We start from the raw sequence: 21916 nt of genomic DNA, 5'->3' as shown, positions 1-21916 counted from the left end.
TACACTGAGCCATGGAGTGACTACACTGGTGCAACCCCCTGAAGTGAACACAATTTGCAATAGTGCAAATTATGTCCTTCCTGTGTGATTCATGTCCATGCTGAACTTTTCTAACAGTGCAACTGACACCAGTGACTGAAAGTGTATACAAGGTCCAAGCAACACATCAGAAGTATATGAAATTGCATTAGAAACAGTTCAATGTTTCAAGGCTGTGCTCATAACCCATGGTTTAAATAGTATTTTCATATATTAAAACATGTAAGACTAACTCTCCTATCTGTGAGAGAAGCATAACCTAACATAGTAAACTTATGAAATCAAATAGCTATTGTTAATAAATATTACTAATTCTTGGGTGGCAATGTGGCAATAGATTATTTTTTCTCTGCACATTTTGTATGTGATATGACAGCAAATCCAAAGAACAAGCTGTCATATAAGCAAATATATCTGCTGAAGCTTGACTAACTGCTTTAAATCCCATGATGAATGTAGAAATACAACAAGAGCTCCTTCTTAGAGTAGAGTGCAGTTTCTGTTGCTAGGAGTTTTAAAATTTCATGTAAAATGAAATTAAGAAACCAATCCACATGGTGTAATTTAAAATTCTGTAAAGGGGTCTTGGGAAGAAGTGTTAGAAGTTCACAGTGGAGGAAGATGAGTTGGGTGCCAGCATGAAGAATGACTTTGAAAAATCACGCTTCTGTTGGATCAGATGTTTAGCTAAAAGGCTGCCGGGGCGAGGTACAGTCAAGAAGAAAGTCTGTGTGGAAAAGCCAAACAAAGGTCAACACTTTAATATTAAATTCCCTTTCTTAAAAGTGGTCCTTAATGGTATTACTCAAGGTTTCCCTAAAAACTGAAAGGGTGTTGGTTTTCCAATATGCTTCAGTTTTCTACCCCTATGCACGTTAAGCTATGAGAGTCTCTTTGCAGTTGGCTCCTGCGGGAGGCCATAGTCAAACACTGTGCTGAATTTTAAAAATATCTGGATAGTTCTATGATGAATAATTCAGTTTGCAGTTAGGCATCTTAACATGAGGATAACACACATTCATGCTTTCGGCTGTAAGTTGATCACCACAGGAATCAGGAAGGAATTACTAATTTTTCTCCATGTACAGCACTGCAGGAGAGAGAGGAAGGGCAATAAGGTGGCTTTGTTAGTAAAGTACTGAGCTGAACTCCAGGTTGCCTATATTTTTTCCTATCTGTGCCACATATATTCTGCATGACCTTTAAGAAGTCATTTTAACCTCTCAGTGTCCATTTTTTTAGTGTAATAAATAAACTGCAATAATCTGAGACTGCATTATGGCCTGTTTCTGGTAGCAGTTAATGGCAGAGAAAGGTCTCCCAACTTAATGTACAGGTGGTACCAGAGAGACTTTTTTCTCACCTCAACTTTCCATCTATCTAATCTGATTATTTTCAAATCTGTGCTTATTTTTTGTCCCATGTAAAGGTTTCCATGATACCCCTTTAAAAAAAAAAAGTCTTGTCTGAGAAACTGATTAAACAGCAACAGATTTAACCTCCTCTGGTGATAGAGAATCATCCCTTTGTCATTTCTGCAGGTGCATGATGGGCGTCAGATTCTGCATCCACATTGTGTTAAGCCATGATGCTGAAGGACAAGTGACATACTGGCTGCAAAACCTATCTGGCTTTTTTTGTCACATCTGTATTTTCATTAGTGAAGTTACAGCATGTTAAGTTATGATTTGAGTTAGACTGGAGGGGAGGGATAGCTTGGTGGTTTGCATGTTGGCCTGCTAAACCCACGGTTATGAGTTCAATCCTTGCAGAGGCCATTTAGGGATTTGGAGCAAAAATTTGCCAGGGATGGTACTTGCTCCTGCTGTGAAGGCCTGGGAGTGGACTCAATGACCTTTCTAGGTCCCTTCTAGCTCTAGGAGATATGTAATCTCCATTAATGAATTGTGGAAAAACTACCCCCCACATCTTTAGTTTCACTATGAAGTTTTGTAGTTCCATAAATAAAAACTGCTTCTGCCCTAAACTGTTTAGTTGGAGTGTCAGGCTGTCATACATATATTAAAAATTCAGGACCAAAGTCACATCAGATGATTGATATGGCTAGTACATACAGAAGTGTTATTGTCTATCATTATATAGATATAGATAGACAAACAGACAGACAGACAATAACACTTGTGTATGGACTAGCCTGATCAGATATAGGGATCATCTGATGTGACTTTGGTATTGGAACTTCTGAATTGCTATAATTTTACTGCTGCCTGGAACTCAGAAATTCAAGGGCTTGTCAACTACCTTAAGTCAGTTTGTAGACTTGACTATTTTCCATGGTTAGTAGCAGTCTGGCACTCATCTGATCATGAAAATGAAACCCACATTTTTATCCCTGCATAGTCTTTCAAGTACAATCGGTTTTCCCTGAGGACACTTTAGAGACTGAGTCCAATAAATTATGGTGGACTGTGCAGTCTTTTTTTTCTTCTGTATCTTACAATGAAGGCTCAAGAAAAGTTGCTTCAAAATAAAAACTGTAGCATACTACAAAAAACTGAGGGATCTCAATATTGCTCTCATCTCCCAAAATTTTCCTGCCATTTTGCAGCACACCAAGAGTTTGATTATTTTATTATATATGAAATAATTTTGCAGAATCCCATAGCGCTGCTTGTCTGAGGTGAATAACAAGATTCTCAGGGTGAGTAAGACCAGTGCCACAAACTTCTGCATAAAGTTTTTATTTTTTAAGTTGAAGGAAAGCTTCAAAGCGAACAGCTGATCCTGTAGCTGCTGGGTGGTTTGGGGATCACTGCTATTCTTATACTGTCAGAGCGGAGGCACTGGGGATATCTCATTCATTCTGCTTCAATTCAGAAATAGTCGCAGTGGGCTCCATTGAATCTTCCTAGGTAACCCTGCCCTAGATTCATGGAAAGAGAAGAGCAGATAAACGGCTCCTCCTGGCTGACGAAATCAAGGCCTGGTACACTGTTGTTGCTGCTGCCATCCTGCGACCACATCTGTATCAAGCCCAGAGAGGTCAACTGAAGGTAGCAGGTTCCATATTTCCTTCCAGGGAAGGGTCAAAGATTTCACCAGCTTTGGAAACTTCCCCTCTTGCTTAGGAATGATATAGAAGCAGAATCTCAGCCTCCCCAAAGCTCAGGTTTGTGGCACTTGCTATCAAAGCAGGCAGGAGGAGAGCTGAGGTGTTTGCCATCACAAGAAGATTTGAGGAGCCCCGACTAGGGGGAGAGGTTTCAGTACCTGCTGCAGTCCATGCAGAGGCTTGACTGAGGGGGCGAAGTGAATGCTGAACTGTGAAGTGCTTTTGTTGTAAAGTAATAAATTTGGTGGAGCAGAAAGAGACTGGTGCATTTGAGGGGAGCAAACCAGTGAGGGAAAGAACTGATGAGTCTGGATGAGGGAACAGCGGAGTTCCTCAGAGGAGTTGAACTGTGGCCAGCAGAGCTAGGATATGAGTGTGTGATGGAAGAAGGGAGGAGTGTTTAGTGTGCATGCTAAGGCTGTTTGTGAGTGTGTATGTGTGCATGCTCACACCAGGAAATGTCTCCAGGATGTGAGAAATGAGGTGAGTGTGAAAAGCAGGCAAAAGACAGACTGTGCAGGTATCCAAATGTTAGAGTTGGCTAGATTTTGCCCAGGTTGTTAAATGTTCTTGACAGTTTTGCCAGGACAATTGTGTATGTCTGCAGGGCCAGATTTCTAATTAGGCACAATAGGCATGTGCTCCTAGGCACCTACAAGTGAAAATTGGGTTAAAAGTTAATACATATGTCAATGGTCCTTAACCTATGGGCTGCATACAGTTAGTACACTGGGCAGCCCAATGGTGTGCTTAAAAAAATGCAGTTGCTGTTCAGGGTTGGGTGACAGGGCTGGGTGAGGGGGAGACAGCACCATATAGCCCTACTGGAGTGTTCCTGCCAGGAGAGAAGGCAAAGCAAGCAGAGCAGCCCCCTGAGGCAGAGGAAGAGCTCAACAGCCCAGTATTGGTGGTTCTGCAGGATAAGTGACTCCTAAGGGAGCCCAGCTTCCTGGGCAGACCCTACCCTTGCTCAGGCCAGAGTGATCCCTGCCCAGCTGTCCATGACCACGCTGCTGCTCAGCCTGGCACATTCACCTCCTTGCAGGGCTGGTGAGTGTAGCCAGGGGGCAGCGTTCTGGAGAGTGGATCTGGAAGGGAGGGTTGTGGGGCAGGCAGTGATAAGTTTGTGTAGGGCACTAGGCTGTAGGGGGTGTCTGTGGGCAGAAAGCGCTGAATATTCTGTGCCTAGGGGTGCCTAAGGTATAAATACGGCCTTGTGTGCCTGTCATCTGATGGCCCACTTGATATATTTATGACTGATGTGATGCATTTGCCTTCAAATTTTCTTTTAAAACAAAGTATTCTAGCTCTCATAAGTTCAAAGATAAAATTCTAAATGTGAACTGGATGTGAACTGATGCAACGAATCTTCCTGACTCTGAAAGGGTGTGTTTACACTGCACCTTTACCTCAAAATAAGCTACTCAATTTTCATAGCTTATTTTGAGAAAATTTCAAAATAGCTTATTTGTAAATTTGGCGCTGTCTACACAGCACCTAATTTTGAAATAAAGCGCTATTCCGACAAGTCCCTTAGCCCTCGTGGAACAAGGTTTACAGGGGCGCTGGAATATCTCTAAATAATGGGCGCATTTAAAGACATGGAAAGCTATTTCAGGATATTTCCGGTATCCTGAAATAGCTCCACTGTGTAGAGGTAGCCTAAGTGTAAATAGATAGCCTGAAACAATGGCTGTCTGAGGTCTGCACATCCCTGCTCCTATCTGTCTAAATAGGATGTTGACTCGAAAGCCATTTCACGTGTCAATAATAACTGTTTTGTTGCTGATCATTTTCATAAATGGGGTGGGAGTCAGGCCCACAGTGTGGGAAATTGGGAGTTGGTGCAAAAGAGGAAAATACAGTGAGAAGAATGACAGATGTGTGAGAGGGAAAAAAGAAGAAATAATAATGCTGAAGATTGCCTTATTGCCCCCTCTAATGATGCTGAACAAATAATAAGGCACTGAACAAATAATACTTAATTATAATATTTTAGGGTATGTCTACACTACAGAGTTAGTTCGAACTAACGGACGTTAGTTTGAACTAACTTTCATAGGCGCTACACTAGCGCTCCGCTAGTTCGAACTTAATTCGAACTAGCGGAGCGCTTAGTTCAAACTAGGAAAACCTCATTTTACGAGGATTAAGCCTAGTTCGAACTAGCTAGTTCGAATTAAGGGGTATGTAGCCCCTTAATTCGAACTAGTGGGAGGCTAGCCCTCCCCAGCTTTCTCTGGTGGCCACTCTGGCCAACACCAGGGAAACTCGTCTGCCCCACTCCCGGCCCCGGACCACTTAAAGGGGCATGGGCTGGCTACAGTGCCCGTGCCAGGTGCAAGCCTGCCAGCACCCAGCCAGCCCACCCTGCACCTGGCACGGCTCGAGCCAGCCACCCGATGCCCCCCAGCCCTCCCCCTCTTCCCGGGACCAGGCTGGCGGCTCCCGGGAGCTTGCCCGGGACCGCAAGAGGCGGGCACCCGCCTGAGCTAGTGCGGAGATCGTGGACCTCGTCCACGATCTCCGCACTAGGCACAGGAAAGTGGCCATCTAGGGCAGCCTGGCCACTCAGGAGCAGGTGTGCATGAAAATCAAGGGGGTCCACTGAGACCCCCGACCCTGAGCCCTGAGCTTACAATGGCCAAAGGTCCATCTAGCCCAGTAGCCTGTCTGCCGACAGCGGCCAACCCTAGGGACTCTGGAGGGGTTGGACCGAAGACAGTGACCAAGCCATTTGTCTCGTGCCATCCCTCTCCAGCCTTCCACAAACCTTGGGCAGGGACACCACTCCTACCCCCTGGCTAATAGCACTGCATGGACCCAACCTCCATGACTTGATCTCACTTCCCTTTAAACTCTGTTCCAGTTCTAGTCTTCACAGCCTCCTGCAGCAAGGAGTTCCACAGGTTGACTCTTTGCTTTCTGAAGAACAACTTTCTGTTACTAGTTTGAAGCCTGCTACCCATTCCTTTCCTTTGGTGTCCTCTAGTCCTTCTCTGCGGGCTTCTGGGGGTGGAAGCTCTCCTGCAGCCCCCCAATTGCCCGCTCTCCCCAGATGGCAGCCTGCGGCAAGTGCAGCCAGTCTGATGGCCGAGTGCTGTGATGTGCCCAGTGTAGGCACTCTGGGCACTCCAAGCCAGGACTGGTTTGCAAGTAGGGCATCCCTGAGAACTGTCTGTCCGGGGTGGGGGTCGGGTCCCTTTAAGCGCAGCCCTCGGCTAGCCTGAGACAGCATCTCCACGCTCTAAGTTCTCCTCTGATGCCCTGCCGGCACTGCTTCTGGCCATCCTTAAGCCCGGTTCAGGGTCCACTTAATGTGGACATGCTAGTTCGAATTAGCTTAGTTCGAATTAACTAATTCGAACTAAGTTAGTTCGAATTAGCGCTGTAGTGTAGACGTACCCTTAGTTACTACATAAAGACCATTTTTCAACCTAGATCTTTGTGCAAATCTCCCACCAACACATGAGAGAAACTGATTGTGTGTATAGGCCATGCCTTCACTAGGAAATTATTTTGAATTTACTAAGTTTGACTTCTGGGCACCCGATTTTACAAATTCGAAGTTTCATGTCCTCGCTATGGAGAAGAATCGGCAGGCTCTGTTACTGTGGATGTGCTACCTCAGACTCAAGAGCCCCCAGAAGCACTCTGGGGAGCTGTGGGAGATCTTCTGGAGGCCAATTAGTTCAAATTAGCAGCACCAGAGAATCCACACTAACATTATTTCAGAGTAAGGTCCTAGTGTATATCAGGCCTTAGGACAGTATGAAGTAACCCTACATTTGTAAGGGTGGGTAATGATGCAGGGCTTAGCAAAGGATTTCCTAAACACAAATGCAATTTTCCAGAACAGCGCAGATCAAATGAAAGGGATTCTGGATGTTAATTGGTGGAAGATGAGTTTAGGAAAGGGAGTACTGGAAGTTATGCCTTACTGGGGCAGGGTTGAGATTGTGCTCTGTTGTCTATTGTGTATAGTGGTTATGTAGTGGTCAGATGTGTGGGTGGGAGAAGAAAAGATAGGTCATGTTAGATGCCTTATCTTTTCATTTCCTTGCTCTTTTGTTTTCTTAGATTACTCAAGCACACACTAGTGTTCGAGTATTGATTAATTCCTGAATTCAAATAATACATCAATGTTGTCATTTAGATTGCCGGTACATAATGTAATTAGATATTTATAAATTGTTTGCATATTGCAGCTGAAAAGTAAGATTACAAAAATACTGGTAGCCTGGTTTTATTTTTATTTGCATAACAGTAATGGCTGTTTTAATAGCATCAGGTCACTGATTCTGCTGTCTACAATATGAACTTCTCCTTTTTTTGTTAGTAGTTATTGTTCATAATTTGTATCTCAAGAGCATCTATGAGTCCTGATCATGTAGCTCATTGTGCTATGTATTATACAAATCAAAAAGATGGCTCTGCCTCCATGCCTCCGTCGACGGAGGCATGTAGATTAGCCAGATCGGAAGAGGGAAATGAAGCCGCGATTAAAATAATCGCGGCTTCATTTAAATTTAAATGGCTGCCCCGATCTGCCGATCAGCTGTTTGTCGGCAGATCGGGAGAGTCTGGACGCGATGCCCCGACAAAGAAGCCTTTCTTCATCGACACAGGTAAACCTGGTTTCACGAGGCTTACCTGTGTCGATGAAGAAAGGCTTCTTTGTCGGGGCATCGCGTCCAGACTCTCCCGATCTGCCGACAAACAGCTGATCGGCAGATCGGGGCAGCCATTTAAATTTAAATGAAGCCGCGATTATTTTAATCGCGGCTTCATTTCCCTCTTCCGATCTGGCTAATCTACATGCCTCCGTCGACGGAGGCATGGAGTCTGGACACAGCCAAGGAGCTTACATTGTTTGTGGAACTTTTGTTTTAAAAATAACAAAGTATATTCTAAATGTTACTGTTAAAACTGGTGGCTGGCCTAGTGGACAGATCAGTAGAATGGAACTGAGGAGATCTGCATTGTATTAGTAGTTCTGCAACAAGCCTACTGGGGAGCTTGTCATGGAACCCCTGTGCCTTTGTAAAGTGGCGGGGAATAGTACTGACCTCCTGTGTAAAGCCATTTGCTGCCAGTAAACTGTTTATAGGAGCTAGACCAGGGGTGTCCAACCCGCGGCTCACGAGCCGCATGCGGCTCTTTTCCCCCAAAAGTGAGGCTTGCAAAGCCACTCCTGTGCACCCCCCCCCCCAACAACCCCAACCTCCACCCCCGGCTCCCCTGTGCTCACTGGAGTGGCTATTCAAAATGGCACACAAGGTGGCGACTGTCAACAGGAGCGTGATATGACCAAAAAGCCTAAGCTTACTTCTTAAAGGGGCAGCCTCCTTTTTTTTCCTTGACAATTCTGGTGTGGATCTTTGATTTTTTTCCACTGCTGCTTCGGCTCTCTTTGTTAAATGGGTTGACCACCCCTGATCTAGATACTTTATTTTATTTATTTATTTATTTATTTATTTATTTATTATCAATTTAAGGTTTTATTTGTTAAAAGATGTCAGTCCTTCTCTGATGGTTTTTATGTCCTTTGTTTTAACCATTGAAATTAAAAAACAAAATAAAAACAAGCAAACTCTTCCTCTCCTCTTTGTCTCCCCATCAAACCCTGAAACAAAATCAAACCTACCTAAAACACCCACACTACATGGTGGCAGACAAGATGGGGCAAGCCACAAAATTTAGATTTTATTTGGCTTCATAGGTTTACGTGATCTTTTAGAGTAAACAAATCCAAGCACATTGCTGAAAAGAAATCAGATTCAGAATTCTCTTTGTGCATTGGTACTAATCTTTTCCCATTTTTAATCAGAATTTTGTGATGTTTTGCTTTTAAGCAGTCTGAAATACTAGATCAATTTTTTGTGACGGAAGATGGGATTTTTTTTTACCAAATGATTTTTTTTTTAGCACAAAGCATTGGCTTTTCATGGGAAATTAGGAATTTTTGTTGAATAAAAACTGAAGACTTTTTTTTTCAGTCCCTCCACGGCCTAAGTAAAATTTTTCTGTAAGAGGGGGAAACCCGTTTTCCAGACATCTATAACAAATATTTATGAAATTGAATATACCATTAAAATTAAAGAATGACTGTTACTCAACAGACTCCTGTAGAAATTTTAAATATTTTGTATTTATTGGTAACTTTGACTGCAAATTCTGTCAGCTGCCATTTTGCAGAGTGAGATGAGCAAAGATGTGGGAACTATTAATAATGAGCAATATATTTATTTACTTTAGCCTCCTTTTTCTTATTTGCCAATGATCTATGATTTTTAAGAATGTGTTCATTATTTTGAAATATTCACCGAACAGTTTCATGTGAACATATTGCAGCCTATAGGATGCTCACAAAATTATTTGCAATAAGCATTGCTTTGGCATTTGTACTTATCGGTACCTTGTGAGTGATAAAACAGACTGCTTTGTTCCTCCTCTTGGATTAGGTGACTCTCAAACTCTTAAAGAATCTTCAAAATGGCCACCAACATAAATGGTTGTGTGAATAGATATTTGCATGAGTATTCAAAACACTTCTCTTTTAGTCAATGACCTTGGGAACAAGAATTAGCTCATTTGACTGTGGAATTAAAATAAAATGGCTGGTGTATGCCCTTGCAGTGAATTCATGCTTTTTATGTGTAAATCTTTGAAAATCCCTTATGAGAGTGTGCTATAGAATGTAAAAGGGATGAAAACAAAAGTGTTCTGCAAAGATCATTTAAAAATATTATATAATATAATCAAAGATATCCTTTATATAGTGTTTTTATCACCCTGCAGATATAATTATTACATTTTGTAAGTCTCAGAGGAGTAACCTTGTTAGTCTGTAACTTACAAAAGCGAGTTGTCGGCACCTTAGAGACTGTAATAATTATATATATATATATATATATATATATATATATATATATGGTATCATGAGCTTTCATGGGCATAACCCACTTCTTCAGGTTCCCTCTTCTTTTTTTGCTTGAAATTGGGGTTTTTCTCCGTTTTGTTTCATTCATCTAAAGAAGTGGGTTATACCCATAAAAGCTCAGGATACTATAGATATATTTTTGTAAGTCTCTAAGGTGCTACAGGACCACTCGGGGTTTTTTTGTTTTGTTTTTTGTTTGTTTTACAGGCAGTCCCCGGGTTACGTACAAGATAGGGACTGTAGGTTTGTTCTTAAGTTGAATCTGTATGTAAGTCGGAACTGGCGTCCAGATTCAGCCACTGCTGAAACTGACCGCTAGTTCTGACTTACATACAGAATCAACTTAAGAACCCCAAGCGTCCCCAAGTCAGCTGCTGCTGAAACTGATCAGCAGCTGATTCCAGGAAGCCCGGGGCAGAGCAACTCTGCCTCGGGCTTCCTGTAGTCAGCGCTGGTCAGTTTCAGCAGCGGCTAAATCAGGACGCCTGGGGCAGAGCAGCTGGGGTGCTGCTGGGTTGCTCCAGTAGCGCCGCTCCACAGCACTACTGGACCAACCCAGCAGCACCCCATCTGCTCTGCCCCAGGCGTCCTGATTCAGCCGCTGCTGAAACTGACCAACAGCGGCTGAATCAGGACCAGAGCAGCTGGGGTGCTGCTGGGTTGGACCAGTAGCGCCCAGAGCGGCGCTGCGGGACCAACCAGCAGCACCCCAGCTGCTCTGCCACAGGCGTCCGGAGAAAAGCCTAGTCTGCTGGGGGGGGAGGGGGCGTACTAGCTGCGCCCCCCCCCCACCCCAGCAGACCAGGAAGACACGGGCGGCGGACCGAGACGCACCGCGGTCCCGCCGCCTGGGTCCTCTGCGGCTTTGCTCCCCGTCTCCCTGGAGACCAGCAGACCAGGAAGACGGGGAGCAAAGCCTCTGAGGATGCCGGCAGCGGGACAGCCGCGGGGTGTCTGGGCTGTCCCGCTGCCGGCTTCCCCCGCGGCTTTGCAAAGCCTCGGGGAAGCCGGCAGCGGAGCAGCCCAGATGCGCCTGGGCTGCCTCGCTGCCCGAGCCCCCCCGCGGCTTTGCAAAGCCTCGGGGAAGCCAGCAGCGGCCCGAGCCTCCCCCCCCCCGCAGCTTTGCAAAGCCACGGGGAAGCCGGCGTCGGAGCAGCCCAGGCGCGCCTGGGGTGCCCTGCTGCCCGAGCTCCCCCCCCCCGTGGCTTTGCAAAGCCGCGGGGAAGCCCCTCCGTGGCTTTGCTCTGCGTCTTCCTGGTCTGCAGACCAGGGAGACGCAGAGAAAGCCCCAGAGTACACGGGCGGTAGGACTGCGAGGTCCCGCAGTCCGTGTACTCTGGGGCAGCCCCGTTCGTAACTGCGGATCCGACATAAGTCGGATCCGCGTAAGTCGGGGACTGCCTGTACATTTTGTAAGGTAATTTAGCAGAAAAACTATAGGAAGTTTGCATTTTTATTAAATTACAAAGGACTTTTACATGATGGATTTTTTAAGGGTGGTATTTGTTCTGTTCTAGGACAGAGTCTTATTTGTCTTTATTCCTCTGCCTCTTCTTCCTCCCCCTGCCCGCTCCCCCAAACCCTTTTTCTGGTTACAGCTCCACTATTCTAGCAGGTTACATTTCACAACTGCTATTCTTCTCTAACCTGTTTGGAAAACATCTCTCCCAACTGCTGAATCTTGAGTCCCAGATGATTTCACTGCTAGTTTTTGCTAAATTTGCCATCTCCTCTTTCTGGTGATTTTTCCTTATTCTTTCAAGGCAGTAGACTGGATTCACAGAGGGTGGGCTCCAGGATGGAGGCAGCTCAGGCTATATCTACACTACAGAGTTTTTGCAGAAAAATGGCTTTTTTCTGCAGAAACTCGTGGAGCGTTCATACCTCAAGCACATTTTTGCACACAAAAAATTGAAAGAGTACAGGGGTTTTTGCACAATAGGTATTCCTCTTTCTGTGAGGAATAACTCCTTTTTGCACAAGAGCTCTTGTGCCAAAAGGAGTGTATGGACAGGGAACCAGGTTTTTTTGTGCAAAAAGAGGCAATTGAAAAAAGCTCAGGTGCCCTGCTATGCCGTTCTGTGCATAGCAGTAAGTTTTCTTTTGAGAGCGCATCCATGCAGTCTGGATGCTCTCTTTCACAAAAGAACATCATTTTTTCAATGCACTTTTTTTTGCGGAAGATCTCATCCACAAAAAGCTTCTTGTGCAAGAAGCCCGCGATCTAGACATAGTCCCAAAGGCAGGAGTACTTACTGGGGAGAGGAACAGAGAATTGAGGCCACACAGGAGACAGTTTATTTTGCTGTCTTTCCTTAAAGGTACTAGTTTACAGGTGAAATTATGAAATTAGGCAAGTTTTGGGAGTTTCTTGATTAACTTTTATGTAAAAACAAAACAACAAAAACAAAAACAAGCCAAACCGTAGTTATTGTTGTAAAGTAGCTGCTGGGTATGCATATAAACTGCTTTTCATAATATATTTGATGAGGTAAGTGTACTGAATATAGAAGTCCTGATGATTTCAATGAGAATTCTGTATGGGGAGCTCTTACAAGATCAGAATTGACTTTAATAACTGCAAATGCAAAGGCCACCTAGAATACATTTTGATCATGTTGTATTAGTATAATTTGTTCTATGAGGGATCCACACAATTGAATTAGAGAAATTGGGGGGGAGAGGGGAGAGCATCATTTAAACTTGTATTTATTTTTGTACAAGAAAAGATTGATTTCTTAGATTAAGACCTGGTTCTGCATTCTTTTCACACCCAAAAGTGGTATTGAAGTAAATAGGAGTTTTTATGATATTCAATGTGTGCAGAATTATGCACCATTGTTGTAAGAGCCCCATCATTCCACAGTGGCTCTAGAAGTGGTATTATGCTGGGTTTTTAATAAAGCTGGTCAAATAATGAAAAATTGGATTCACAGATTTGTGAATAAATAAATATGATTTTTATTTATTTACTTCCTATTATTCAGATAATCAACAGGCATTCATGAAAATGTTCTCAAATCAAGAGAAGTTTCCAAATGTACACCTTAGCAGTTTTGATTTTCATTATTCACTAGTTGTTGTTCTAATAATGCTACAGTCATTTGGTCAGGAAGCAGAAACAATATTATGGGACCAATCATCCATGAATATCAAATGATTAATGAATAATACATAACTGAAGTGAATAGTTTGCAAACAAATCATGGACAGAAAATGTTGTGTGGAGTATTGGGTAATTTCTTACAAATATATTCTCAATGGATTATAAATGATTTGTGTGTGTTTGTATATAACAATGTAAAAGGTAAAAGTATGGCAAGGTTTTGGTTTGATTAATACTATTTAATCTGCTATAATTGTGGATAATCAATAGTACAAGGACTTAACACAGATTTTCAGAGTCTTGTAGGCTTTCTGAAAACATGCATTGAAACTGTTGAGATTCAATAACTAATTTCATCTCATACTCACTGCAATACCTAAGCACAAATAAGTGAATTTTGGATGGAGTGGTATCTCTTTACTTTTTAGTAATGATTTTCCTTGTTGTTGTCAGTATTATTCTAACCTGACAGCCTTTCCGTGTAAAATATTTTACTGTTAAATATTTTGTAATAGTAACAATGGATAATTGCTTAGCAGTTGACAGCTTATTAGTGTATTTGAGTGTATTAGGTGGTTTACAGGTAGAAATAAAGACAAGATCCTTGCCTGAAGAGCTTACAAATTATGTCAGCAAAATATATGCATTTCAAAATAGGTTGCAGCAGTAAAACACCATTCATTGATCTCTTCTTTCTGTAAACTAACTACATATTTTGTAAAGAAATTGTATTATTTTATGAATACAAAGCATCTTGATTGCATTAGCAGGGAAAAGCTAGATGTAGAAAGAAATAACATTCATATTCAAGCAAAGAAAAGCATTTTCTGTTCAAATTCAATAGATATGTGAAATTACAGTTATTAAACTATTTTGACAAAGTCAAACTGCATGAAATGGTAAGTACAAGTCATGAAAGCAAATCCTTTATTGTTGTTTTCTGTATTTCATTTCAACATTTTAAGGCAAAGATAGGTTATATATGTATGATAGCAACTTGACTAAAACCTGCCCAACTCTATTTCTCTTGCTTTTTTTTAATGAGTTATCTAATCTGTTTTGACATCTTGAATTTTTGCAAACTGTGGATTGTTTCCCACAGTTAAAAAGCATTCAACTAAATGACAAAAAGGTTGCATTAGGAGGGCTGTATGATCTGGAGGGAATATCTCCTTTTATAATTTTCAGGGCTAATGATGATGATACATTAAGACTTTGATCTTCTAACTGAAATATTAGTCCTCCTAGCCTTTAAAAAACTGTAAAAATAAGTATTATAATGGACAAAATCTTTGTGTTACTGGTTTTGAGTGGAAAAATAAGTAACTACTTTGGGGAGATGGGTAAGTATTGTGAGTTAAAATAGATTATAGATAGTTCTCTTCTCAGTTGCATTTGTCAACATTCTGTCAAGATTCCTAATATAAACACCTGTGCTCAACAGGTAAAGGTGAAAATAAAGTGAAATATTAGTTACAACAATTTGGAGTGTCTGACAAAAATACTTTAATATGAATAGTTGCAAACTGGTGGTTGTATCATTAAAATTCTTGGTTTATACATGTGCAGTTACATATATAAAAGATGCATCTAACATGATATTTATCAATTTGTATATGTGATATACAATAGATTATGTAGGTATAATACTTTATATACATACTCGAGATAAGTGCTAATACTCGCACACATACTTTTGAGGTCATAACTTTTTTCTGTGGATTAGTTTTATATGTCTATAATATGCAAACATGAGCTACTATTAGGGTACAAATTCAAAAACAGAATGCAAAATGTTGCAGTTGTCATAATAGCAGTGTTCTGTAACTCTGATCCATTATGCACATACTAATGCTGATCCGATTGTATAGTATACAGTGTTAAATATATGACCAATGTACAAAACTGAACGTCTTCATCAGCTCTGAATTAAACAGATTTTCCTTATTTTACATTACTATAGAAAAATAAAAACAAAAGAAATTAGTCTGCAGAAATACTATACCTGTTCCAATGTTTGAGCACAAAAGGGTAAGTAAAGAATAATTTCTTAGTTTTTGTGAGATCAATTTAGACCTTGTCCTTTATGTTAACTCAGGGTACATCTAGACTATACACTTCTTTTGAAAGAAGCTTTTTTGAAAGAATCTTTTGAAAAAGCTTCTTTCGAAAGAGACAGTCTAGATAGGCACAACTTTTTCGAAAAAGCAAACTGCTTTTTCGAAAGAGAGCACCCAAGCAATCTGGATACTCTCTTTTGAAAAAGCCCTGTTTGCGGTCAAGAACACCTTTTTCGAAAGAGCTCTTTCAAAAAAAGGCATTCTTCCTCATAAAATTAGGTTTACCACTGTCAAAAAAACTGCTGCGTTCTTTCGATTTAATTTCAAAAGAACGCGATAGCAGTCTAAATGCAGGTGAAGTTTTTTAGAAAAAAAGCCACTTTTTTTCTAACTCCTCCTCCTCCCCGTAGTCTAGACATAGCCTCAGTTTGTGGTGGCTTATTAATATGCAGGAAGCTAGGTATGTACATTAGAATAATCTTTAATTAAATAGTTTGGTTTGTTCTCCTAGTAATAACTCTTAAAGCATTTAACAAGGCACTGCTATAATGATGATTTTTTAAAGGAGACTTTTCTTACCACTTTTGCAAAAGAAGAGAGAACTGTGAGTACCTTGCACTATATACTGAAACTAGCAAACAGGGAGAGGGAGTAAATAGTAACTGAAACTTATATTGAATCTAGTAATAGAGGGAGGTTTCATATTAAATGCTTGTTAAACTCATGAAGACCTCATTTAAGTTTGGGATAGTGTAGTAGAAATGTGTGTGTTCCCCAAGGAACAATGTATTTGCTTTGGTTTGAAACAATTGTAACAGGATTTTTTTGAGAGAGAGAGAGATGGGAGAACAGCTAAGAGTTTGCAAAACAGCTCTCTGAATGCTACTAATATTTTAATACTAAATTTCGTAGCTAATACCTTTTAATCAAATATAGAATTGGACCTTTTATTCACTGGACTGCTGCAGATCGCCCTCCATCCGCAAACGCAAGTAAATGCCCCAGCACAGGGGACTCAACTGTCAAGAATAAGGAACAGTAGACCAGGTTGTGGATTTTATTCTGCTAGTTGTCTGGGGAAAACAGATTCCTTACAGTGGAATAGTTTTTCTCTGTGCAAGAGCAAATGTAAACGCAGATCTCTTTCATAAGCAGGTCGGTGGTTTCGTTCACTGAATTTCTAATGTTGGTATAATCTTCCTGATGACAGTGTTTACCGTTAGCTAACACATTTTCACTACGACTTGTATGCAAAAATGATAGAATCCCTTTGAAAGAGGATGCTAAAATGATGGGGGGAACATTTCACGAACGGCTTAGCTTAAACTAGTTGTTTGATACTTTCTTCAGTAGAAACTATCAAACATCTGGACTTCGTAGTTTATCAACCATGAACCTAATTAGAGAGAGTACATTTTTTTCACGGGAAAGTGGGCAATCATTGAGCTATTAAATGCGAAGCGGGCATTATTAGTCTAAGGAGACGTTCTCCTTATACCCTGTTGTAATACTTCGCGTGGTGGTATTTTGTCTCGTTTTTTTTAAAATACTTGTTCATATCTAACTGGAACTGCAATGACCCCCTCTACTTTTTGAGAGCGAAGGGCAGAAAGGGCATATTTAAAACTCCCCATATCGTTTCTTTTGTACTCCGTGCTGAAAAAAGGATGTGAGAACGAAATTAGGACTGTGAAGCCTTATTGTGCAACTCCTCCACGCGCCTCTTGTTAAACCTCATCTGAGGACATGCTTGAAGAACTGCTTCCATCCCAGCCCCCCATTATTAGGGATTGTTTTGTTTGACACGCTGATCAACTGAAGTTTATTTTCCAAACACCTCACTTTGCTATCTGGCATTTGTTTGTGGCGCCTAAACTGTGCGGTGTTGGTAAATCCATGTATTGCTAAATTAGCGGGGCTGGAAAGCCACCGGAGGCTTTGCCTTGGGGTCTCGGATTCGTGATACATCACCTGAAGTAGAGGTTGGCTTTGCCTTGTTTGTGGCGGCTGCGTTCTGTTTGTTTTAGGAAGGCTCCGTGTTCTTTTAATTCGTTTTAGCAACCGGATTTTTACATGCCCCCAAACTGAACTTCAAACTTTTACATACGCCACTCTTCAAAGCGCATCTTCCAGCAGAATCTGTGAAGTTACTTACATGTAGATCTGGAATAACTCCAGCGCATGTCATGCAGTTACTTCAGATTTGCACAACGCCAGCTGTGAGATGAGGATTGCTTAGGGCGAGGAAGAGAGGGAGTTTTACCATGGGGTTCAAACCTGTGATCTTTTTTTTTTTTTGGCTGCGTGAGTGTAATAGAAATAAATGAAGGGGGTTGTTATGCAGACAATTTAGTCCCTCTGCTTATAATGTTAAAAAACCGAGAGGAGGATGCGGTGCTGTTTAGCTGAGATTGGACTCTGCTATCAAGCGGTCCTCTACTCCTATCCCAGCTACTGCCTCGCATCTGCTCGCTTCAGCCTCTCTGATCTCTGAGGCTGGAAACATCTGGGTCCCGGAACCTTATGGGAAGGATTTTTTTCCTCCTCTCGCTCTTGGGCAAAAAGCAAAGGGAGTATTCCCCGCCGCTGGCCAGTGTGCTGTAGCTTCTGCGCGCAGGGCTGGGCGGGCGCTTGGGAAGCGCTAGCTCCGCCCGTGGGCGTTGCCTGGCGGCGGGGGCTGGCGCTGGAGGGAGCACTGCAGTGCTGGGAGCCGCCTCCCCTACACACACGGAACTATTATAGTGCGGGGATGAAGCTCCGGCTTATTTGAATCGCGAGGCGAGAGCATGACGGCGAGGGGACAGTAAGGGGGACCCTGAGCGGAGCCCGGCCGCCTTCCGCCGCGGCCCCTCCGACCTCCAGGGGGGAGAAAAATGTGAAGCTAGTTGCAGGGAGGGCGAAGCTTTTAACGAAGGGGGGGGAAGAGGATCTGCTGGGGGTAGGGGCAGCCGCCCCGCCCTCTGCCTCTTGTCTTGGCCTCTCCCCTTGGCTCTTGTGTCTCTGGCAGCCGGGAAGTGCCGGCCGGCTGGCGGGAGGGAGGGCAGATGTCCAGCCCCGAGAGGCTGCCCTCAGCCCGCCCCCAGACCCCCCTGCCCGCAGCATCAGGGGAAAAGCCCGGCTCCGGCACAGCCCGCTCCTATGGCCAGAGCAGCGGAGGGGCTGCTCCTGCTCCTCCTCCGGGAAGCGGCTCGCCTGCCGCTGCCTGCAGCTCCCCCCCGCTCCCAAGCAGCAGCTGCCGCCGCCGTCGCACCGCCGGGACCGCCGCCTCCTCGGGCATCGTCCCCAGAGCCGCCGCCGCCGCCGCTGCTCCCCCGGCCCCCGCCTTTCCTGCTCCCCTTCGGTTCTTGCCGCCGCCTGCCCCCTCGCTCCCCCCCTTTTCCTCCCCCTCCTCCCCGAGCGCGAGTCTCCAAGGAAGGGGGGGAGGCGGCGAGGCGGCGGCAGGAGGAGGAGAGGTTGGAGGAGGAGAAGCAGGAGCAGCAGCAGCTCCCTTGAGCGTCCATCCCGGCAGCAGGAGCAGGAGCAGGCTGTTCTTCTCTTCCTCCATCCAGGGCTTGCTGCTCCCCTCGCCCGCCGCCGGCCGCCGGCAGCCCCCGCCGCGGCTCCTGCTCTCCCCAGCCGCTTCTCGCCTCTGCTCCTACAATTTCCTGGGGGCGGCAGGCGCCCGCGGCGACAGGATCCGAGGAGACGGCCCCGGCAGGAGCAGGACCCCGCGGCAGCGGCAGAGAGGCGCCTTCTTCTCCTTCTCCTCGCCCCTGCTGCTGAGGCCAGCCATGGAAGATGGACCTTCGTCTGCCAGCTGCTTTCGGAGGTTCACGGACTGTTTCCTGGGCACAAGTAGGTGGCGGAGCGCAGGGGCTGGCGGAGGAGGGAGGCAGGGCAGGGTGCCCGGACGGGGAGGGATGGGTGGGGAAGGCCTCCCCTGCTGTGCAGGGGGTGCCTGGCGGAGGGGGTGGCGGCCGGAGGGAGTGTTATGACGGGGTGTTGTGTCTCTGGCCGGCGTTACTTTGCAGCCCGTTGGGTTTGTGGGGGTGGGTTAGTGTTGGGGGCATGTGTATTCGGCCATTGCTGCTCACGGGGGCGGGACGGAGACTCCCTCCCCCCCATTCGGGCTCAGGAGGACTTGCCTACAGTAGCATCATGTTTTCGGCTGGCGCTGGTGGGGGCGGGAAAGCAGCAGAAAGTGTTGAAGAAGGACTAGGTAGGGGGAAGAAGAGCCATCCCCCCCCCCCCCATGTCCCGGGCCGAAGTGCCAAGCAGCGCCGTGCTGCTCTGCACCCCGTGCCCTGTACTCCTGGCGCGGGCTCTTAGCGCCGCCGGGGTAGTAGCGGCCACGGCCGAGCCATGTGCTCTCTGCAGCTGCGAGGGCCGGGCCGGAGCGTGGCACGAGGCGGGAGCCCAGGCGTGTGGAAACTCACAAGGTCTCGCCTGGATCCGCTCCCCCGCCAGGCTGAGCACACGCAGGTGCTGCTCACCCCGAGCGGGGAAGTGTGAGCAGCACGTCGGCCGCCCATCAGCCAGAGTCTGGGGGCGGGCTCCTCCGGTGTCCGGCCCGAGACTGCCGCCCCCTGCCCCAGATCCCGGCGGCCGGGCTTGCCTCGGTGCTGGCGGGGAGAGGGGCACCATGTGGCGGGAGGTAGCACGTGGCGGGCAGGCCGCCGCGAGTGTTTGGGGGCAGTCGAGCGGAGGACGGCCGGGAGCGGAGCACATGGCGCGGGGGGAGCAGTAGCCGGAGCCCAGTAGCTCTGAAAGGGGAGCGAGGTTTCGCATTGCAGGAACCGCTCCGCGCCCAGCTCGGCGCTGGGCTCTCCTCCCGCCGCCTCTGGTTGCCAGCAAGCGCCTTCGCAGAAGGCTGTGGCGGTGGGAGTCGCTCACTGAAAGCGCCCTGGCCACGGGGCACTTGTCAGACTGGGAGTAGAGGGGTGTCTGGACTTAGGACGAGGAAGGGTGGAAGGGCTGTATTCCGGCTCCTCTCGCTGCTGTGTTCAACGGCCGCATGAGCTAGCCTGTCCCTGTCACCTTGTCCCTGCCCAGGTGACAGGCTGGGATTGGGCTCCTCTGCAGGTCTGGACCTGGGGGTGATGCTGCACCCCCTGACTTGAAGTGGGGTCCAGTAAGTGCAGGGTTTGCAGACTGATTAAGTGGCTCTCAGCACCACTCACCACCCCATACAAATTGTTCCAGTGCCCTTGAAATTCATTTCATCCCACAGCAAATATTTGTGGAACTGCATTGCACTTTCTCCGTTTTACTTGGAACTTGAGTTGCATCCCCCACTAACATATTGTAAGTTTACTAGTGTGAAAATGCTCTGGGGCTGATTCTGACATCAAGTTGCTGCATTTAAAAAAATCACAGTTAGTTTTTAGGAGTTAGTTATTACCATAGAGATCTGTTGACTAGAAGGATGTTGAATCATAATCATTTTAATGTTCCAAGTTCAGTTTTTATTAGCTGACTTTAAGTGTATGTAAAAGCTATTTGACATACCCATTTTAGAAGCATCCTAAAAACTGCAGAGATGCCAGCTAAAATCACACACATTGCTTGATAACTCATTATTGATTTTAGTGTATTTACCATAGTGAATATTTGTTGCTTTGTGATATGATAGAGGTAGAAAATAACTCTCTTGTACTTTTCTTGGCACTATTTCCACATTGTCAAAATACCATACAATTGAATTTATAGATAGCTATTTATGTATGTTCACCGGCATCGTGCTACCACATTACAGTGTATAGCTAATTCTGGAAGTGCTTGTAGGTGTAGGGGAAAAAACCTCAAAAACAGCCCAACCCCGTAAGGTTTCTTGCTGACTTTTTTTTCTTGTTCCTTCTTTGAGAGAGATGGTAAAAGGCTATTCATACTTACAGTACAAGTCAATTATTTTAAAATAAATCATCTGAGAACAAAAGACTAAACCAGAGAATTTCTGCCAGTCAGTCAGTTCTTTGGCACTATATCAAGAAAAGGATTTGCAGAAATATTATGTAAAATATTTTGAAAACCTGAGTCTAGTTACCAGAGAAGCTCTTAATAAGTAAATATGGAAGGAAGGAAGGAAGGAAGGAAGTCAAAACAAAACATTAGCATCTAGACAGCTTTAGCAGGGCTAGTTCAAATGACAGAACTATGTTCTTTGGAAAATGCACTTGTCAGTCCACTTTGGAATACTGCGTACAGTATGGTAATAGTACCATAAGAGGGATATTTATGAAGAAGGTAAAGTAGTGTAGGGTAAGGTCCAGAGGATAATGAATCTGATGAATTATGTACATCACAAAGTTTATTATTTTATATCCCAAACACTCTCTCTGTGTGTGTAAATAAAATCTTTGAAATTGCAAAATATAATGACTAAAGACAGTTTACACAAGGAAAGGTTATGGGAACTGGGGTGGATTTCTTAGAAAAGAGACACTGAAGTGACCTAATTGCAGTTGTCAGCATTGTGAAGCAGATGAGGATGCTGGGGATTTATTCCCTCACCATTCTCCCACGCCAGCCAGGCTGATAGTGGCATTCAAAATATTAGCTAAAAACTGATGATTTTTTATTTCAGGTCCTGCAGTATCAGTTCATGCCACTGATGCATAAACATGCCAAATATTGGTTTTGCACTGGCCTAAAGTGGGTCAGGTAAATTTATTTTATCATTATATTGTGTTTTTCTAAGTTTTGAAAACATATTTAAG

The 21916-nt window shown here is 44.5% G+C and overlaps 1 protein-coding gene and 1 long non-coding RNA gene across 3 annotated transcripts in view; both read left to right on the top strand.

The window, feature by feature from the left end:
• LOC149524717 (uncharacterized) overlaps positions 1-7546 on the top strand; it is a 141703-nt gene extending 134157 nt beyond the window's left edge. Inside the window, exon 6 of the long non-coding RNA XR_016349226.1 lies at positions 1581-7546. This is a non-coding gene — a long non-coding RNA (uncharacterized LOC149524717). The remainder of the gene's footprint in view (positions 1-1580) is intronic.
• Positions 7547-17126: 9580 nt separating this feature from the next.
• The window catches only part of PDE10A (phosphodiesterase 10A), a 271962-nt gene continuing 267172 nt past the window's right edge, over positions 17127-21916 (top strand). Inside the window, exons 1-2 of one of the 2 annotated variants that reach the window (XM_075924594.2) lie at positions 17139-18024; positions 18770-19055. In XM_075924594.2, the coding sequence (XP_075780709.1) occupies positions 18992-19055 (64 nt within the window). In that variant the 5' untranslated portion in view covers positions 17139-18024; positions 18770-18991. Of the gene's footprint in view, positions 19056-21916 lie in introns of both variants that reach the window. The other variant, XM_075924593.2, reaches the window with a different exon arrangement.

This window comes from Pelodiscus sinensis, chromosome 3 (genome assembly GCF_052426305.1).
Source record: "Pelodiscus sinensis isolate ZL-2025 chromosome 3, ASM5242630v1, whole genome shotgun sequence".
In the NCBI taxonomy this organism is placed as follows: Eukaryota; Metazoa; Chordata; order Testudines; family Trionychidae; genus Pelodiscus; species Pelodiscus sinensis.
The sequence above is the reverse complement of the archived record's forward strand: the minus strand, read 5'-3'. Positions and strand labels throughout refer to the sequence as shown.